This window comes from Eurosta solidaginis, chromosome 4 (assembly GCF_040869045.1).
Source record: "Eurosta solidaginis isolate ZX-2024a chromosome 4, ASM4086904v1, whole genome shotgun sequence".
NCBI classification, from domain to species: Eukaryota; Metazoa; Arthropoda; class Insecta; order Diptera; family Tephritidae; genus Eurosta; species Eurosta solidaginis.
Window position 1 is genome coordinate 131,884,157 of NC_090322.1, and position 20,126 is coordinate 131,904,282.

The 20,126-nt window shown below is 39.3% G+C and overlaps 1 protein-coding gene across 1 annotated transcript in view; it reads right to left on the reverse strand.

The window, feature by feature from the left end:
• The window catches only part of gkt (glaikit), a 47,644-nt gene extending 30,076 nt beyond the window's left edge, over positions 1–17,568 (reverse strand). The window contains exons 1-6 of the mRNA XM_067782984.1: positions 17,266–17,568; positions 16,962–17,176; positions 13,749–14,028; positions 13,576–13,678; positions 10,805–11,194; positions 10,069–10,660 (exon numbers count right to left, since the gene is read on the reverse strand). Coding sequence (XP_067639085.1) covers positions 10,069–10,660; positions 10,805–11,194; positions 13,576–13,678; positions 13,749–14,028; positions 16,962–17,176; positions 17,266–17,353 — 1,668 coding nt within the window. The 5' untranslated portion in view covers positions 17,354–17,568. The remainder of the gene's footprint in view (positions 1–10,068; positions 10,661–10,804; positions 11,195–13,575; positions 13,679–13,748; positions 14,029–16,961; positions 17,177–17,265) is intronic.
• Positions 17,569–20,126: the final 2,558 nt, after the last annotated feature.

A 20,126-nucleotide genomic window follows, 5' to 3' on the forward strand; every position in this document is an offset into this window, starting at 1 on the left:
ATATTTACGTCAATAATCAAATCATGTATACACATATATAAGGCAGCCGAGAGATGTCACACACAGATGCATTTACTTATACGCATATGTGTGCGCGAGAGACTGTAAACTACAAACATTCACATCAATAATTCAATCTTTATATATCTACATAAACGAATAAATAATTGCGTCTACACATATGTACCATGTACGAACACGAGCAGCGGAGAGTCAATGCACAAACACATGCATATATCTGAGAAGTTTGAGAGCTACTGGACTAGTAAATTCTGGCCTAAAAGATGTATAAAATTGTGCAATTTTAGTTATAGCTGAGAAGTTTGAGAGCTCATGGACAATGCTAGTAGATTCTAGAAAAATGCGAACGAGGAAACCAAAGAGTATAAAAGGCGACAGATGTAGAGGCGCTGTAATTCAGTTTGATTTGAGTTTCGATTAAGACGATATCTAGCGAGCAATAGCAGTATTATTTTGATAGTAGAGTTTCAATCAGTTTGGTTATTAAGCCAGCGAGTAGCAAAGTATAAGTGTTATTGTGAAGTACTTTAATAAAGGCCATTTTTCCATTGTTCAATATTGGAGTTATTTATTCAACAGTTTAGCGATACGAACCTAGCAAAAGGGCAAATAAGAGGATTTGCAGCAACCGGCATTAAACTCGAACTTCAGGCACGACTACGAGAGGCAATGGAATTAGAAGGAATTGACGTGGAAGAGTATGTCTTTCATCTTGATGGCGATGAGACAACAAAAATTGAAGAGAAAAACGGAACATCGCAGACAGTTACAAGAACAGACTTGAACATGATTTTGGCTGCAATATCTGCTCAAACATCGACAATGTCATCACAGATGGAATCCCAAGAGACACGAATAACATCGAAGATTGAAGCACAAGAAACGCGAATGTCAGAAATGTCGACACAGATTACATCCAAGATGGAAACGCAATTGGAAGAACAGAAGACATATATGGCATCACAACTGGAATCGCAGGAGACACGCATAACATTAAAGATGGAAGAACAAGAGGAGCGCTTATCATTGCAGGTGGCACAAATGTCTTCACAGTTAGAAGCACAGGAAGCAAGGGTAACATCAAAGCTGGAAGCGCAGGATGCAAAAATCGCTCAATTTCAGGCAGAAGTCGATGATTTGAAGGGTCGTATGGAGCAGTTACAATTAAATCGTCCAGCAGTTTCAGCGAGTAATCCAAAGGTAAAAACACCATCCTTTGACGGTTCTGTTCCTTTCCAGGTCTTTAAGCTACAGTTTGAGAAGACCGCAGCAGTGAGTGAACAACTGGAATGTGGAAGATAAAGTTGCCGCACTCTTCGTAGCATTGAAAGGACCAGCTGCCGAAATCTTACAGACTATTCCAGAGTACGAACGGAACAGTTATGACGCATTGATGGCTGCAGTAGAACGGCAATACGGAAGCGAACACAGGAAACAGATATTTCAAATAGAATTACAAAACCGCTACCAAAAAGCTAACGAGACTTTGCAGGAGTTTGCTTCGGACATTGAAAGATTGGCTCATCTTGCAAATGCGGATGCACCCGTGGAATACACGGAAAGAGTGAAGATTCAGAGCTTTATAAATGGCATACGGGACGTCGAAACGAAGCGAGCCACATACGCGAACCCAAAGCAAACATTTTCTGAAACGGTATCCCATGCATTGACTCAGGAAACGGCGTCATTATTGAGTAAACCAGCATACAAAGCTCATCGTGTGGAAGTAGAAAGGCCAGAGTGGGTAGATACAATTTTGGAACCTCTGAAGGGATCACAACAGAAAAATGCCGGAGTTATGAAATGTTTCAAGTGCGGTAACCCAGGTCACATTGCACGTCATTGCAGTAGCAATTCCAATAGTTCCAACAATGTGGGTGGCCGTAAACGCAGAGCTGAAGGAGACGAGCAAATCTCCAAATCCACTCAATCGTTAAACTAAAGCGAGTCAGCCGCAAGGGGCTCCCTCAATTGAATGCTCCATAATCTCTATCCCGCAAATTGGAAGAAGGTCAAGCAATCTTACTGTCGGAGGACATGTGGATGGAAAGGAACGTTTACTGACTGTAGATACGGGTGCATCCCATTCCATCATTCGATCAGATTTGCTTGGAGCAAGATTACGTACAGCCACGGGAGAGGACACCCAGGTAATTGGAGAAGTAGAATGTGAAGTAGCAATTGGGAACGTCACGGTAGTACACAATTTTATAGTGGCAGAAATTGTTGATGAAATCATAATTGGAGTGGACTTCTTAATCGACCAGGGCATCAAGATCGACATGCAAAGCAAGACAATGCGATATAAAAACATGGATGTACCACTTAATTTCGGCTACGAGAGAGCAGTAAACGAGTGCTGGTGGAAGAGAGTCAGCAAATACCACCAAAATCAGAAGCAGTCATCTGGACAAAGGTTGATGGAGATTGTGGGACAAACAAATTGTGGGTTGTCGAAGCAGCAAGTAAATCAGCACTGAACATACTTGTAGGAAAAACCCTGGCTATGACAAAACAAGATGGACGTATTCCGGTAAGAGTACTCAATGAGTTCAAGTCACCATTCAATTTGACCAAAGGAGCTATTTTGGGAAGATGCCAAGAGGCCGAAGTAGTTATTAACTGTGAACAGCTCCAGGAACACGTTTCATCTAGTAATACTGATCTTTCAAATGATATCACGGCATGGACGCATGGGCTAGAGGAAGCCTGTCAGAGTAAGGCAAAACAACTGCTCATAAAATACGCGAACATATTTGACCAGGATGGTTTCAAACCAGGCCGCACCAATGTTGTGAAACATCAAATTGACACTGGAGATGCGAGGCCGATCCGACAAGCTCCACGTAGTGTTCCACTGGCGAAGCGGAAAGTTGTGAGTCAAATCATACAAGAAATGAGTGACAGCGGCGTCATCGAACCATCAGCTAGTCCATGGAGCTCACCGGTAGTACTTGTAAAGAAGAAGGATGGAAAAATGAAGTTTTGCGTGGACTACCGAAAGTTGAATGACGTTACGAAAAAGGATAGCTACCCGTTGCCAAGAATTGAAAACACTCTGGACTCGCTATCTGGTACGAAATGGTTTTCCACACTGGACTTGAAAAGCGGCTACTGGCAAGTTGAGGTGAAGGAGGAAGATAAAGAGAAAACAGCCTTCAGTGTCGGTGATGGTCTTTGGCAATTTACAGTGATGCCTTTTGGACTTTGTAATTCACCAGCTACTTTTGAGAGACTCATGGACCAGGTACTGAAAGGACTACATTGGAAAACATGCTTGGTGTACCTGGACGACATCATCGTATTGGGCAAGAGTTTTGATGAACATCTTAAAAACTTGGAGGAAGTTTTCCAGAGAATAGCTGGCGCTGGTCTGAAGTTAAGTCCCAAAAAGTGTACGCTGTTTAAAAAGGAAGTAAATTATTTGGGCCACAAGGTAACGACCGAAGGTGTCTGTACAGCGAATGAAAAGATAGAGGCAGTAAAGGATTGGCCAAGACCACAGAATCTGCAAGAATTGAGAAGTTTCCTTGGGCTGTGCACATATTACCGCCGATTTGTACCAAATTTTGCCACCGTAGCGCATAGTCTCCACGAGCTAACAAGGAAAAATAAAGCTTTTGAATGGAAGAAGGAGCAAGAAGTAGCTTTCCAAACATTGAAAGAGCGGTTGTGCACTGCCCCAATGTTGGCATACCCAATTCCAGGAGCAACGTTTATTCTAGATACAGATGCGAGCGGATATGCTATAGGAGGCGTTTTATCACAACTGGTCGATGGACAAGAGAAGGTAGTTGCATATTACAGCCGTTCAAATGGAAAACCAGAGAGGAACTATTGCGTTACACGGAGAGAGCTGTTGGCATTGGTAGAGTGCATTAAAATTTTCACAAATACCTCTACGGCCAGCGATTCCGTGCCAGGACAGATCACGCAGCGTTGAAATGGCTTCTGCAGTTCCGTAATCCGGAAAGACAATTGGCACGGTGGATCGAGCGACTACAAAGCTATGACTTTTCCATTGAGCATCGAAAAGGTAGTACCCATGGAAATGCTGATGCAATGTCACGAAGACCATGTAGTCTGGAATGCAAGCACTGCTCAAAGGCCGAGGCTAAAGAAGACATTATAGATGTCCGGCTAATGACTATAACGTGTACGGATGAATGGGGCAAGGAACAACTAAGAAAGTGTCAGCTAGAAGATACAGATCTGTCACATGTTATGCAAGGGCTCGAACGAAACGAAAGACCAAGCAGAGAGGAGATGTTAGCAGAGAGTCCCATTGCGAAGTCATATTGGGCACAGTCGAACAGTTTAGAATTGATATCCGGTTGCTTGCATCGAGTATGGGAGAGTGAGGATGGTCAATGCAAGAAGAAACTGATAGTTGTTCCCAGGTAGAGGATTCCTGACGTGCTCAGCGAGCTGCACAATGGTCCAAGTGGAGGTCATCTTGGAATCACGAAGACACTCGAGAAAATTAAGCAGAGATTCTATTGGGTTGGTTGCCGTCAGTCGGTCACCGAGTGGATTGCCAACTGCGAGGTATGCAACAGAGCGAAAGGGCCCAAAACCCGAAGTCATGGCCAGATGAAGCAGTATATTTCAGGTGCACCATTTGAAAGGATCGCCATGGATGTCGCCGGTCCATTTCCTACTAGCAACCGCGGAAACAAATACGTATTGGTGGTTATGGATTATTTCAGTAAATGGCCAGAGGTATACCCAATCCCAAACCAAGAAGCAGAAACAGTAGCAGAAGTGGTTAAAAACGAATGGGTTGCAAGGTATGGTGTACCAATGGAGTTACATTCTGACCAAGGCAGGAATTTTGAATCAGCTGTGTTCCAAGAAATGTGCAAGAAGTTGGGCATTCGAAAAACACGGACAACTGCATTGCATCCTCAGTCCGATGGTATGGTGGAACGCTTCAATAGAACATTGGAGGAGCATTTAAGGAAAGTAGTAGACAAGTACCATAAGGATTGGGATACACATTATTCATTATTATTGATGGCTTACCGATCGGCAGTACATGACACAACGGGTCAAACTCCCGCAAAGGTAATTTTTGGCAATGACCTTCGACTGCCAGCTGATTTGAAGTATGGGATAGATGCCGATGCGGAGAGGAATGTTAAGAAATCCACTGGTGTCTTGGAAGAAGAGCTGAGAGAGATACACGTTCTGGTAAGGCAACGAGCAAAGATTATGAGTGACAAGATGAAAGGGAGGTACGATAAAGCAATTAATTCGGAAGGGTTTCAAGAAGGAGATTTGGTGCTGCTATACAACCCACAACGAAAAAAAGGTTTGTCCCCGAAATTGCAGTGTAACTGGGAAGGCCCATACAAAGTTGTAAAACGGATCAACGATGTAGTGTACCGCATACAAACCACTACCAAACCACGAACCAAAATGAAAGTGTTCATTTGGAAAGATTAGCAGCGTTTAGATCGAGAGATTTGTCTGATCGGTACGATCAGACTTAGGTGGAGGGCAGTGTCACGGATATTAGCATCACTAAGCTATACCATCACTTACGTCAATAATCAAATCATGTATACACATATATAAGGCAGCCGAGAGATGTCACACACAGATGCATTTACTTATACGCCTATGTGTGCGCGAGAGACTGTAAACTACAAACATTCACATCAATAATTCAATCTTTATGTATCTACATAAACGAATAAATAAGTGCGTCTACACATATGTATCATGTACGAATACGAGCAGCGGAGAGTCAATGCACTAACACATGCATATATCTGAGAAGTTTGAGAGCTACTGGACTAGTAAATTCTGGAAGCGCCTAAAAGATGTATAAAATTGTGGCCTCCGACTATTTAAAGTAATTCATTTAGTTCATTCAGTGTTATTTAACTAGCATTCCTGATCGCGAAAAGTCAAGTCAAGACTTGAAAATGGTAGCTTTACTAACTGGACTACAAGGTGGTTACACAAAACATTGTTGTTTTCTTTGCCTTTGGGATAGCCGAGATCAAAGCGCACATTATGTAAGGAAGGACTGGCCAGCAAGAACCAATCACGAAGTAGGCACACACAATCAGACCAATTCTAAATATTCTCGCGGAATTTTGTTCTCGCGGATTTTTTTATTCCCGCGGAAAAATTCCTCCAATTCTTTTCTCCTGGGGAGAAGAATAATTGGGGAATAGGAATTTCGAATTTTCGAAGTCAGCTGTTTTGTCAATTGAAATTTCGTTGCGCATTTCTTATTTTTTTTTTAAATTGTAAAGTTTAATTATTGTTGCCAATTTGTTTGAAATTAAGAAATAAGGTATAAACAATGCACATTATTGCATTTCATGTGGTATTCACTGAAATGAGTAATGAATTGGTGTCACAGCAACATCAACAGAGGAGCATAAGAAGAAGACCCGCGAGATAACACAATTCCGCCGGAGTTGCCTGCATTCATTCTGCAAAGCAATTTTCTGGCGGCCCAGTCGAGTTGAGTTCGCCTTTCGCCATATGCCAAAATCTATTTAAGCCTTCTTAAAAAATCATTGCGCAATTTCTGGATGGCTGCATCAAATATGCGAAGAGCTCTTCCGTTGCTTATGATATATTTTTCCGACTTAAAATAAAGAATATTGTGGTTGTAGGTGTATTAACAGTGAGAATATTGTGGTAGAATGTAAATACATATTTTAGCACAAATTTGTACAAATAAGTGTTTTTTCTTAAAATAATAAATTTCCTTTAACTATTTTGATGCATTCCCTTTAATTTAACTAGTGAAAAACTCTTATGAAATGACAGAGAAATCTCCCTCTCCTTCACATTCATAATACCTACTTTTCTCCCATAAGCGGTTTCCGCTTTTTCGAACATTGTTCAGAATAGGAGGAAAGGGAGAAGTGAAAAAACTCACAAGGAATTTTTATTTGGAATACGAGGAATGGGAGAAAGGAAAAAACTCGCACGGAATTTTCGTTTAGAATTGGGCTGAATATAAAACATGCTGCTCTAGTAAAAAAGGAGAATGTGATTTTTCCGCCATTACACATCAAGCTTGGATTAGTCAAGCATTTTGTTAAGGCGCTAAACAAAAATGAAAAAGCATTCGATTATATTCAAACAATAATTCCAAAATTATCCGCTTCAAAAATTTCTGAAGGTGTTTTTGATGGTTCACAAATCCGAAAACTACTACAGAGCTCAACATTCGAAACGTTATTATCACCCGATGAAAAGGCTGCTTGGAACTCATTTGAGCTGATTGTTTCAAACTTTTGAGGAAATACTCGGGGTCCAAATTATAAGGAAATCATTTCTGATTTACTAACCAACTATTCGAAAATCGGTAAGTAGGAATATGATATGATGTTTGTATATTCATCATAATTGTAACCTCTAAATTACATATACATATAATTTCAGGTGCAAAAATGTCTCTAAAAATGCATTTCTTACACTCCCATTTAGATTTTTTCCCTTCAAATCTTGTTGATGTCAGTGACGAGCAGAAGAACGATTTCACCAACAACTTAAGTCAATGGAGGAGCGTTATCAAGGATTCTAGAACGAAAATATGATGGGGTATTATAATTGGTTTCTTATACGAGAATCAAATTCAGAAAATTACAGTAGACAAGCAAAAAGTAGAAACTATTTTTAAATATTTCAAGTACTAAATTTTGTAGAATTTCTTTAATAAGGGTATCTTAAGCTTGCGTTATTTGGAATGTTCACAGTTTTACGATAATCTAATAAAAGTTGTAAGTTTTTGTCTCTTTCGATTTTTTACGAATTAAAGAAATTTTTAATACAAAAAATCGATTTTTTTATAATGCGATGCAAATAACTCTGAAACCAATAAGTATTTAAAAAAATGGTATTTAAACAATTGTAAGGTAATTTCATTTGCTATTATATGCTGTTTTCTCCAACAAAAGCGGACAACCCGTTCCATAGATATGATAAAATCAATGGATCTCCCTTTTCAAAAAAGGCAAATTTTCGAAAACAACCTATCCATAGAATTTTAAATTTCGACCATTTTTATAATTAGGGGACTATAGCAAATAAAACAAAAATAGTGGTGATCCAGGGTAATGCAAAAAGTTTAATTTTGTAGAGCAGTGTTATCATCACTATTGCTGTCTTTTAATATTTATTAGTTACTTTTCTTTAGTTTTAAGATTTATATCTAAAAATACATAAATATTTAACTATTATCTGTTATATTTAATGAGGGAGCCCGCGATTTAGAGGTACTATGAAATTGTTTTTGTTTTTATCGGCCTATTGATAAATCATTCAAGGTTCGAATCGAGCTCAAGCCCAGAACAATAATTTTTTTCTAATGATAATTATTGTTATTTTTTAATTTTTCTAAATTTGAAAAAATTATTGTTCTGGCCTTGAGCTCGATTCGAACCTTGAATGGTACTATGAAATTTTTTTTTAATTCAGGAGAGTCTTTAGTTGTGTAGAGGGTAATTTTCATACCACTGGGTGACTAGGGTCTCGAGATATAGGCCAAAACGTGGGCCAGTGAATGCCTAGACAATGTTTATACAATATGGATATCAAGGGCAAGCCGTTGATGAGTGCTTTAGTACAGAGTAATATATTATCCAGAGACGGACTGGGACGGGGATTAGGACTAGGACTGCCTCTGAGACTCGGAGGGGGGCTGGGACTGGAATAAAATACATACCACCCTCTGGGACAGGCAATAAGGGATGCAGAAGAATGAGAAGAAATTGAGAGAAGAGAAAATAGAGAAAGAGATTGAGAAAGAGATAGAATGAGACGAAGATGGAGATAGATGAAGGGAAAAAGACGGAGGGAGGAGTGAATAAAAGGATTAGGAAAAAGTGAAGAGGCGGGGAGGGCAGATTCAGACGGAAAAAGCTTATTAAAATGTAAGACCAAATTTAGGACAGGACAACGTCTGCCGGGTCTTCTAGTTTCAAATAAAATACAAATACAAATACAACTTAAGCAATTTGGAGTTTTACTTAAAGTTAGTGTAACATTAGAAAAATAACATTTTTTTACAAATAGTCATAACTGTTAGATCAAGTCCTATACCTTTTTTAACACAGCGTTGCATAGTTTACATGTTTCGGGGCCTCCTTCATCAGAACCTATCATTTAACAACGGCTTTAATATTCGAACGTGGGATCGAATCCCAGTACCTCAAAAGGATCTGGTGAAGGATCATCTGGTTTCGAAATATGTAATCCACGCATGGCAGTGATAGTAAAAAATCAACAAATGAGGGACAGTACTCCCCATTAGGGAGAGAAATGAAATGCTAACCAGTTTCTGTTGAATATCCAGAAACATGGGCATCCACACAGACATCTGATTGATGAGGTTAAGGGTTCATCTCCGTAAGCATTATGTGGAAATACGGCACCTGAGAAGACAGCCGTCTGAAGCAAAAAAGCACAAGCAGGTCCTCAGTGATATCCACACACAGGCGTCGGATAAATACCCAGAACCAGCAGAGGAGGAACGCACTCTCCCTAGGGAAACGCGCGTCACTCTAGCTCAACTTCGATCTGGATACTGTAATAGGTTAAACTCTTACCTATCCAGAATCAACCCCGACATACAAAATGTATGTCCTCCTTGCAATGTGTCCCCACATGACACCAACCATCTCTTTAATTGTATTGTGGAACCAACGCCTCTAACACCCCTCTCATTATAGTCCACTCCTGTTGAAACAGCAAGTTTCCTTGGACTCCCGTTAGAGGACATTGATGACAATGGATTAACAAGTGATTGATCGCACCTTTTTGGAGGGGGAAGCACTGCTACAAGAACAACAACATAGTAAAAAATCAACGTTGTATAAAATAAATATAACTACTAAGTACCAATTATATTCATTTTTAGACACGTTTTGGTTTTAGGGGTCTTTGTAATACATGCCTAATTAAACCAGACAAGGAAAAAGTGTGCTATATTTACTGTATAAGATATGACAAAATTTGAGACGAGATATTATATAGTATTTATATGGAAATGTGGCGCGTTCTCTGGGTACATACCACAAATTTCGGCAAAAATAGTACGCCGGCTTCGTAGTTCATTATTCTCAAACATGGTGATATGTTAACATTTTTGTTAAATGCACCCCATGCTGCTTTCGATAAGTTTGCTGATGTTAACATGAACCAATAAATAGATTGATCTTCTAACTTCATTCTCGTATAGGTTTTAATGTGAGGCATTGCTTGAGAACGATGACGCTGCTTCGAGCACCATTGAAATAAATGTCCGCGCAACCATGGCTGTTTATCATTAGTATTCGATCCATAAGGTAAACAACCACCACCGAACAAGTCATCATGACTGCTTTTAACATTACTAAAACTTGGATATATCATTTTAAATGGTGGGAAATGACTAAGTCCCGGCGGACCCGAATGTTTACGAAGACTGCTGAGAAAGTCATGTTGTATCCACGTGTGTATGTTTGGTCCTAAACTACCTATGCTGGAGCTTTGACAAATTACGGGCACTCTTGCTTCCATTGGTGCACAATGTTTTTGTAACAGTTCGCCGACACGTGCATGACCCCACGGGTAACCGCGTGGACCTTCGCGAAATCCACCTGGAGTGGAACCGATAAAGAAAACACTAAAAAACAAAAATAGAGTTCAGTATATCAGTGACCACAATAGTTCATCGTTTACGTTCTATTCGTTTACATGTGATTCAGGCAATTTAAGCTTATGATAACAGATATGTATGTACATAAACATATTTATATTTTATACTCACTTGATAGCACTAAAGTCAGTTTTACGTATTCGTGCAATCCATGATTGTAGCTTTGCAATTTTATATTCCACTAAATACAACATAAGATCTTGCCGAAAATTTGTTGGACTTTCACCTGCCGTTGTATCGCCATCGTTTGGTAATGCTGTGAGTTTGGGACTTATCCATATGCCCTGTGTACGATTGTGCCAATCATCTTCGTAGAGATTTGCTGTGGAAATTACAACGCGCATGTCACCATCTGTATATCCAAAAAGCATTACTTTCGCATGTGACGTTGCAAATGGCGTTGGCATATTTACTTTAATGGCAGTAACTTCTGGATGCGTTTTTGATATGTTTAATAACTCGGGTGTTTCATCGCCATAGAGAATGAGTAATGGTGTACCCCTGGAAAGAATGAATAGTTTATCGAGCAGTTTTTTGATAATTATTATTTATATCACGGGGCTAAACAAATGCATTCTCTGGAATGGGTAGGGAGATGGGGTGGTGTTGTGGTGTTGTGGTGAACCAGGGTAAGACGAATAACTTGACGACTGTGCAGTCATCGGCGTAGGAAACGATAGTAACTCCTTCTGGTGGCGAAGGTAGCTTTGATATGTAGAAGTTAAATAAAAGTGGGGATAGGACACCACCCTGCGGCACCCCTTATTTAATTCTTCTTGGTTTTGATGTTACGTTTCTAAATTGCACTGATGCCTGCCGGCCACCCAGATAATTTGCGGTCCAACTTTCAAGACTTAGGGGAAGGGTAGACCCTTCCAGGTCTTGCAGTAACGTGCCATGGTTGACCGTATCAAAAGCTTTTGATAGGTCTAGCGCAACGAGTACTGTTCTATGGTGGGGGTTTTGATTTAAACCGCAATTTATCTGGGTGCTAATGGCATTTAGGGCGGTGGTGGTGCTATGGAGTTTTCTGAAGCCATGCTGATGACAGGCTAGCTTCAAATTTGCTTTGAAGTAGCGGAGCAAAATGGCTTCAAGCGTCTTGGCTACTGGCATAAGAGAGATATCGGGCGATATGACTCTCCTATGCTAGCTGGTTTCCCAGGTTTTAGTAGCGGGACCACCTTCACCATTTTCCCATTTTTCGGGATTGACAAAGGTGGAAAAGGGACAGGTTGGAGACATGTGCAAAATATTTGAAACCCTCTTTTCCTAGGCTTTTAGGCATCTGCATGGCTATGCCGTCTGGGTCCACTCCTTTAGATGGTTTAGCATGACCGATGGCATCCTCAACCTCTTTGGCGGTGATGGTAATTGGAGACGCGCTGTGTTCATCCACAAGCAATCTGATGCGTTGGTTTATATCCCTTATTTGGGGGTCGCCGGGATCGAGCTGTCTTATAAGGTCACGTTCTCTCGCTAGATCTTGCCGAAAATGGTGGCTGTCTCTTTCCACCTTTGTCATTCCCGAAAAACGGAAAATGGCCAAGGTGGTCCCGCTACTAAAGCCTGGGAAACCAGCTAACATAGGAGAATCATATCGTCCGATATCTAACCTATCGCCAGTAGCCAAGCCGCTTGAAGCCATTTTGCTCCTCTATTTCAAAGCAAATTTGCAACTAGCCTGTCATCAGCATGACTTTAGAAAACTTCATAGCACAATTACAGCGCTAAATGCCATTAGCACCCAGATAAATTTCGGTTTAAATCAAAACCCCCATCATATAACAGTACTCGTTGCGCTAGACCTATCAAAAGCTTGTGATACGGCCAACCATGGCACGTTACTGCAAGACCTGGAAGGGTCTACCCTTCCCCTAAGTCTTGAAAGGTGGACCACAAATTATCTGGGTGGCCGGCAGGTATCGGTGCAATTTAGAAACGTAACATCAAAACCAAGAAGAATTAAACAAGGGTGGGTGGTGTCCTATCCCCACTTTTGTTTAACTTCTACATATCAAAGCTACGTTCGCCACCAGAAGGAGTTGGGATTCAAGGGGTTGTGTAGCGCAATATATAGCTTCTCCAACCCAATTGTCAACCTCACCTTCGAGCGGCGAATCCCGTTTCACTAACAGACGAGGCTCTGGCGACCCCAAGCTCCTCATGGAACTTGGGGGTGGGGAGGGAGGGATGGCCTGAAGGTTTAATGTGGCCATATAAATCGTTCCCGAGATGGTCGGGCCAGCACCTTAATGGTGCTGTGTTACCGGAGCGTATCGGATCTGTATCCGACAAAGGACCATCACATCGATAACACTCCCCAAAGCCTTCGGGGAGTAACCTTATCGCTACAACAACAACAACAAGTAGTTCTATATCTCCTTAAAATGTCCTTTATAGGCTTGAAGTCGTTCGCACATATATCTAGCCAATTCGTATTCCCTTTAAGTATGCTTATCGATTTACCATTTGACAAAAAGTGACTGCAGACGTTAATAAAGATTGTTTGTTCCGAGATGTTCAAAATTTAGTAAGGGTCTTTTACCGGACCCTATCTACTGGGAATACAAAGACGTTTTGGCAGAAAAAGAGTTCCGCGTAGAAATAAACTTTGATCCCTAAGCCGGTGAGGGACCCACTCCAGGATTATTTTTTTTCCAAGCGAAGCCGAAGGCCGCCAATGCAGCAAGATGCGCCGCTCCCCTCCACGGTTTCGAAACGAATCGGTTTTTTTTAGTATCTTTTGACAAAATTAGTTTTCGCGTTCGGATTTTATATCCAAAATCCGAAATACGTCTTTTGACATCCCTTGCGATATTTTTGGACATATAGTAGCTGTAGTAAGCTTTAGTAAAGAATTATCCTGTTCTTATACTTACATTATTCCAGCAAAATAATAATGTCCAAGCAACCATCCAATCTCAACCATAAAGTTTATTTGCACAGACGACTCTATTTCCCCCAGGCTTTCATCAAGGATTTCTGCATTTATGAACAATATCAAATTGTTAAATCAGGAATTAATTATAAGCTACAAAAGATTAATACAAACCTTGAAATGTTATTGTTAATGGCTCATGATGAGTGCGCTTAGAATCCGTTATCGCAGTAAGAAATAAATTGTAAGGTGCAGCGCTAGCAATTTTTTCAGCAGCATGGCCCTTCTCTAAAACTACTGGTATATAATCTTTAATATTTTTTGTTATTTTAGGTTTCTTCGAGAATTTAGAACTGTCATCGACAGACGTTGAACTTGGCTTACAGCTATTGGGTGACGCGCACTTCGAAGACGTACTTGCCATTGGGGATTTGCTTTGCTTAACTGAATCAGGCTAAAAGTGGTAATAATACATATATTATTTTGCTTTAAACAATTATTGGTAACGTTTTACAAGACGGTGCACCACCTAATTTTTATCAAAAATTATCAAAGGTGATTATTCACAAAAAAACGTAAAATGACCCAGATAGGGTCCGAAATATGGGGCCGATCCATTTTCCATAAAACACCTTTCTGCGTTGGCGGCCTTGGGCCCCGCTTATAACAAATTAACCTGGGTGGGTACGACACTGGTTTATTTATTTATTTATTTATTATTACGGTCTTTAAGACCTAGTTTAGGTTAAAGTAAGAGATTAAACATAAATACTCATGTCACATTTAGTGACGTACAATATAAAAACAATTTTTCTTTGAACTTACTAATATTTTCACAGTCTTTCAAATCAGAAGGTAACTCATTATACATTTTATACCCTAAATATTCAAGAGACCTTTTGGCGAACTCAGTTCTTATTCTAGGCAGTATTATATTATTCCAATTTCTAGTTCCATAATTGTGGATTTCATGATTATAATGTATTTTACTACTCAGGTAATTCCTAACCTAAGTTGGTGTATAAATTTCAATGTGAAATAACTAACTGACTGTTTAATACTAAGCCAGTTTAATCTATTGAGCATTACAATTTTTGGCGCTCTTGGAGGACATTTTAAAATAAATCGCATTGCCTTGTTTTGCTGTATTTGAAGTTTCTTAATATACATATCATTACTTAATAGCAGAATAGTAGGACAATAAATAAAGTGTGGTTCAATAATTGAACGATATACCAATATTTTATGACTTTGACTGATATGTTTACATGTTCTATACATGAAGCCTATTTTCTGTACAATTTTCCTTTCCAGATAAGTTACATGCTCTCCAAAATTTAGATTATCATCAATCAAAACTCCTAAATACTTAATTTTGTCTACTCTTTGGATTTCCATGTTTTTTACCTTCAGTGTAATATTATTTAAACAATTGTCACTTATGATATTAGTGTTTTTACAAAATATCATGAACTTAGTTTTTTTGACATTTAATTTCAGTTTTCTAAGGCATAACCATTTGTATAGCGAGTCCAGGTCTTCTTGTACTTTCAGCATGGCACATTCTGCATATTTTTCACTTATGATAAGCAATGCATCATCCGCAAATAGACGTATTTTACAATATTTTAAGCATCTTTTGATATCATTGATATACAATGTAAACAATATTGGCGCCAAGACCGAGCCTTGTGGTAAACCAATGTTAACATCCACCACTGATGAAACCTCCTTTCCAATTATCGTTCTCTGTTTTCTGTCACCCAAATAACTCCGGACCATTCCAACACCTTTCCTCTTATACCAATTTTAAACATAACGTCCAATAGCTCAGATCTATCGACAGTTTCAAAAGCCCGTTTTAAATCCAAGAAGACAGACACCGTAAATTTTTTCTCCGCCATGTCTTCTTTCCAATCTGCAATTACCATATTCAACCCTGTTTCACAAGAATGGCTCTTCCTGAATCCCGATTGTTCTATCGTTCTATCATGGCATCTTTAACGACACCCTCCGATAAAAGCTTGTCGCCGACATATTTGTTTTTAAGTGATTTTGTGATAATAATAATATCGTCCACTACAATGTCAGTAAATTTAAATGTTTCAAATGGATTACTATGATTTGCGCTTATTTCATCCCCATTTACAATTTCTTCGATGCTATCATTAATTTCAACAATACTTTGTATAAAAAAGTTATTTAGGGCATTAGCTATATCATATTCGTTTTCCAGGCATTCACCGTTATTTACAATTTTAGTGATATGTTTTTTAACATCATTAAAGCTGGAGTCATTGGTGCCGTATGTCGTATCGCTGTATCCGTATCCCTAACGTAATCAGCTGTTTATCGTTACGACGGTAAACCAAAACCCAATTGGTTGGCTACGATACGGTTACGACTTTAGCGGCACCAATAATCGATTGCATTGATTCTCATAAGGTTGGTCGAATCAGCTGTTAAAAGGTTACCGATACGGTTACCGATAAAGCACCAATGTCTCCAGCTTAAGCTCGACGAGGTCTTTTAGACACTTCCACATACGTTTCATATCGCCATTGTTATGATTTACTCTATCTTCCATGTATTTCTTTTTTTTATAAATTTGGGGATTAAAACTAAATGCGCGCAGAACACCTTTCTGCATTGGTGTATGTGTGCGTGTACAACAAATCTGACAAACAACCACATGCAAATTAGAACCAATTTCCTTATATCTTTTGACAGAAATAAAAATTTTGGTGATAGTCTAGTTGAGGGGTCGACTGCTAATACGCTACCAAAAATATCGAGTGAGGTGTCAAAAGACGCGTATTAATCTCGAGAACAATAATCCGAAGGCGGAAAAGAAAATTTTATCTCTGTCCGGAGATATTTGCAGTTGAAGTTGGCGATTTCCATGTGGTTGTTGTTGTGTTAGTACCCACAAAAAAATTTGTGCATCACCGTGGCGGTAGCCACGGTTATACCACACACCCGGACTTGGCATGGCGTAGCCCAGGGTTATTTTTTATAAGCGCGGCCGAAGGCCGCCAACGCAGAAAGGTGTTCTGCGCAAAAGTTCTATGGCTCCGACCCCCGGTTTCGGAGGTACCCGCGGGTCTTTTTTCGGTTTTTTGTTAATATATTTTGAACGAGTTAAAAATTTTATTTTCCGCCTTCGGATTATTAATACTGATATCAAGACGCGTCGTTTGACAACTCTCTCGATATTTTTGGTAGTGTATTAGCAGTCGACCCCTCAACTAGACTATTACCAAAATTTTAATTTTCGTTTCGGGATTCTAAAAACGGAGGTCGAGACGCCACCATCGTTGATAAAAATTAGGTGGTGCACCGTCTTGTAAAACGTTACCAAATTATTAAAATGAAGTATGTTCGTACTTTAGGTGAACCACTATCCAAACGAATACCGTCCTTCAAACTATTGCCATCAGTTGAGGTTGTCTCCTTGCTACTTTTACTACCACTTGGTTTTGGGAATAGTTTTTCCAACAACTTTAGTTGTGTTTCTATCAATTCTGCTGACATAAAAAGTTCATCTGGTATGACATACTTATTAGTCTTAGAGTCCAATCCATTTGCATATATCGTGTCCACTAAAAATATTTGAGATGTATATAATATCTACATATGTATATCACCGCCAACATGTCATCTTTGGCCAACATATGGAAATAACACCTACAATGAGGATGTGAAAACTCGCCAAAGTGTATCGGATTTTTCCGGTAGCACTGCTCGCCATAAGGACATTTCTTTAGGTTTGACGCCATCCAAATTGTGAATGCAAAAATTTTAAAACTTGAACTATAAACAAAAGCGTTTGAACATTTGCAATAAACAGTACAGGACAAATGAAAGTAGGTTGAAACGGAACTGTTTTTAAATTTTCGCAGTAGAGTTGGCAAATATTCGGGTTCAAGTCACTTTGTCGCTGTGACTTAAAGTAAGGCCACCCGAAGCTGCACTTCACTGCAAAATATTGCTCGTGTTTCAATGAAACATCAACCAGATACGAATAGAGATTATGATATGGTTCACATTGTTGTTGCATTTGCATGTTAAATCGAGGATTCTTTGCATGTATGTGTATGGGGGCAATTCACATTTAGCGTCAGCAGCACTGCGCGCCCGGCACAGCGCTTCAAATTTGATCAACTAGGCAAAAAATCCGCATAGGCAAGTGTCGCGCAATGCTGCTGCCGCTATGTGGAATTACTTGGCGGCAAACCCCTCGCGGGAAAATTTATTTGATCGAATGAGAAAATGAGGAAAAGTTATATTTGGGCCGAAATATCCATAGAAATTAGAGGAATTTGTTGCAACAGGTGTTAAATTATAATCAATTGGGCAAGGAGCTAATGAAGACTCGTTCAATCGTGGTATTTTCTTTCGATATTATTGTTATGGTTGCTGATACAGAACCCATCGATTATAGTAAAATCGTCACTTCTGTGCAAAAATGATGGATCACAATTAAAATCGCAAATTCAATCCATTAAACATGAAATTGAAATACCTCCAGTTTAAAGCGATATATATAAGATGTACATTAACCTGGGTCGATTGTTAATACGGCAGTTATACGCCAATTACACGGCTCAAGTATCCTTGTGCCAATAACCAATTTGCACAAGGATTTGCCCGGTGTGTGCAATGGTTGCGCTATTTGCGCAGAGAACTGCGATAAAATCAAAACGATTTTGATATTTACGCACGTCTGCAAATATTGCACATGCATTTTTCTTCGTGTGTGGTGAATCTTACACAGTTTACCTGTGGTTTCTGATAATATAACATCAGTAATTATTGCTTAAAAATGTTAATATCGAAGGCGTAAGGACCATATCTAGCTTGTGACAGGAATTCACACAAATTCAATAATACATAATAATTTTTTATACAATTGGAACACATGTTTCATTTGTTGCGCTAGTTGAAAAATGAATATTGCGCAGTGCTGCAATGAGTTGAGCTGGTCTTGCAACTAAAATATAAAAATTATAAATACAATGGAAAATAAACGCTTCTGGTGCGAGTTTTTCGACTTATACTGTGAATTACCAGCACTGTGGAAAATAAATAGTGTTTTTTTTATACAATTAGTGCCTTTTTGATACAATTAAAACACATGTTTCAATTGTTGCGCTACATTAAAAATGAATATTGCGCAGTGTTTTTGAGCCGTGTATGTCAAAATTTTCATTTGCACAAATTCCGTCGTTTTATATTTGCGCATGGCTTTTGTGTCATGTATGGGCCGTCTTATGCGGCAGTTACTCACGAACGTACGTACCAAAAACGTGTCAGCTGACACTACCTATCTTATGAGTATGCAATGTAAACGAAAACTCACCGACGTGCAACGCCCGTACGTACGTAGCCCGGAAAGTAGAAATCAAAACAATTTTGATTTTTTCCGTAAGAACGTGTCAGCTGATCGCTCTCTCACTAGACTGAGTTGCCTAGTAAACTTTTGTGCGCTAATTTTTGACCGTTTGCACTTTTATGCAAAAACACCTAATTAAAGTTTGAAAAATTGTGAAAATAATTCGAAATAATTATGTAAAAGTGCAGATTATAAATATGTAATCTATTTATACTTATTTAATATTTATTCCGGCCTTTTACAATATCAGAAATTAAATTGGAAAAAGTTGATGTTTCCTTAAGCATGCATGCAAAATGGTCAATGGCAACAGTGCTTATCTGTAAACAATACACACACAAATATGTTATGTACATGTACACAGACGCACACATTGATTCCTACGGGCTTGAGAGTTCGGTCAAACGTGTTTCGTACGACAAACGTCCGTACGTACGGCACACGTCGGTGGGTAACTGCCGCATTACTCACGAACGTACGTAGCAAAAACGTGTCAGCTGACACGACCTATCTTATGAGTGTGCAATGTAAACGAAAACTCACCGACGTGCAACGCCCGTACGTACGTAGCCCGGAACGTAAAAATCAAAACAATTTTGATTTTTTCCGTAAGAACGTGTCAGCTGATCGCTGTCTCACTAGACTGAGTTGCCTAGTAAACTTTTGTGCGCTAATTTTTGACCGTTTGCACTTTTATGCAAAAACACCTAATTAAAGTTTGAAAAATTGTGAAAATAATTCGAAATAATTATGTAAAAGTGCAGATTATAAATATGTAATCTATTTATACTTATTTAATATTTATTCCGGCCTTTTACAATATCAGAAATTAAATTGGAAAAAGTTGATGTTTCCTTAAGCATGCATGCAAAATGGTCAATGGCAACAGTGCTTATCTGTAAACAATACACACACAAATATGTTATGTACATGTACACAGACGCACACATTGATTCCTACGGGCTTGAGAGTTCGGTCAAACGTGTTTCGTACGACAAACGTCCGTACGTACGGCACACGTCGGTGGGTAACTGCCGCATTACTCACGAACGTACGTAGCAAAAACGTGTCAGCTGACACGACCTATCTTATGAGTGTGCAATGTAAACGAAAACTCAACGACGTGCAACGCCCGTACGTACGTAGCCCGGAACGTA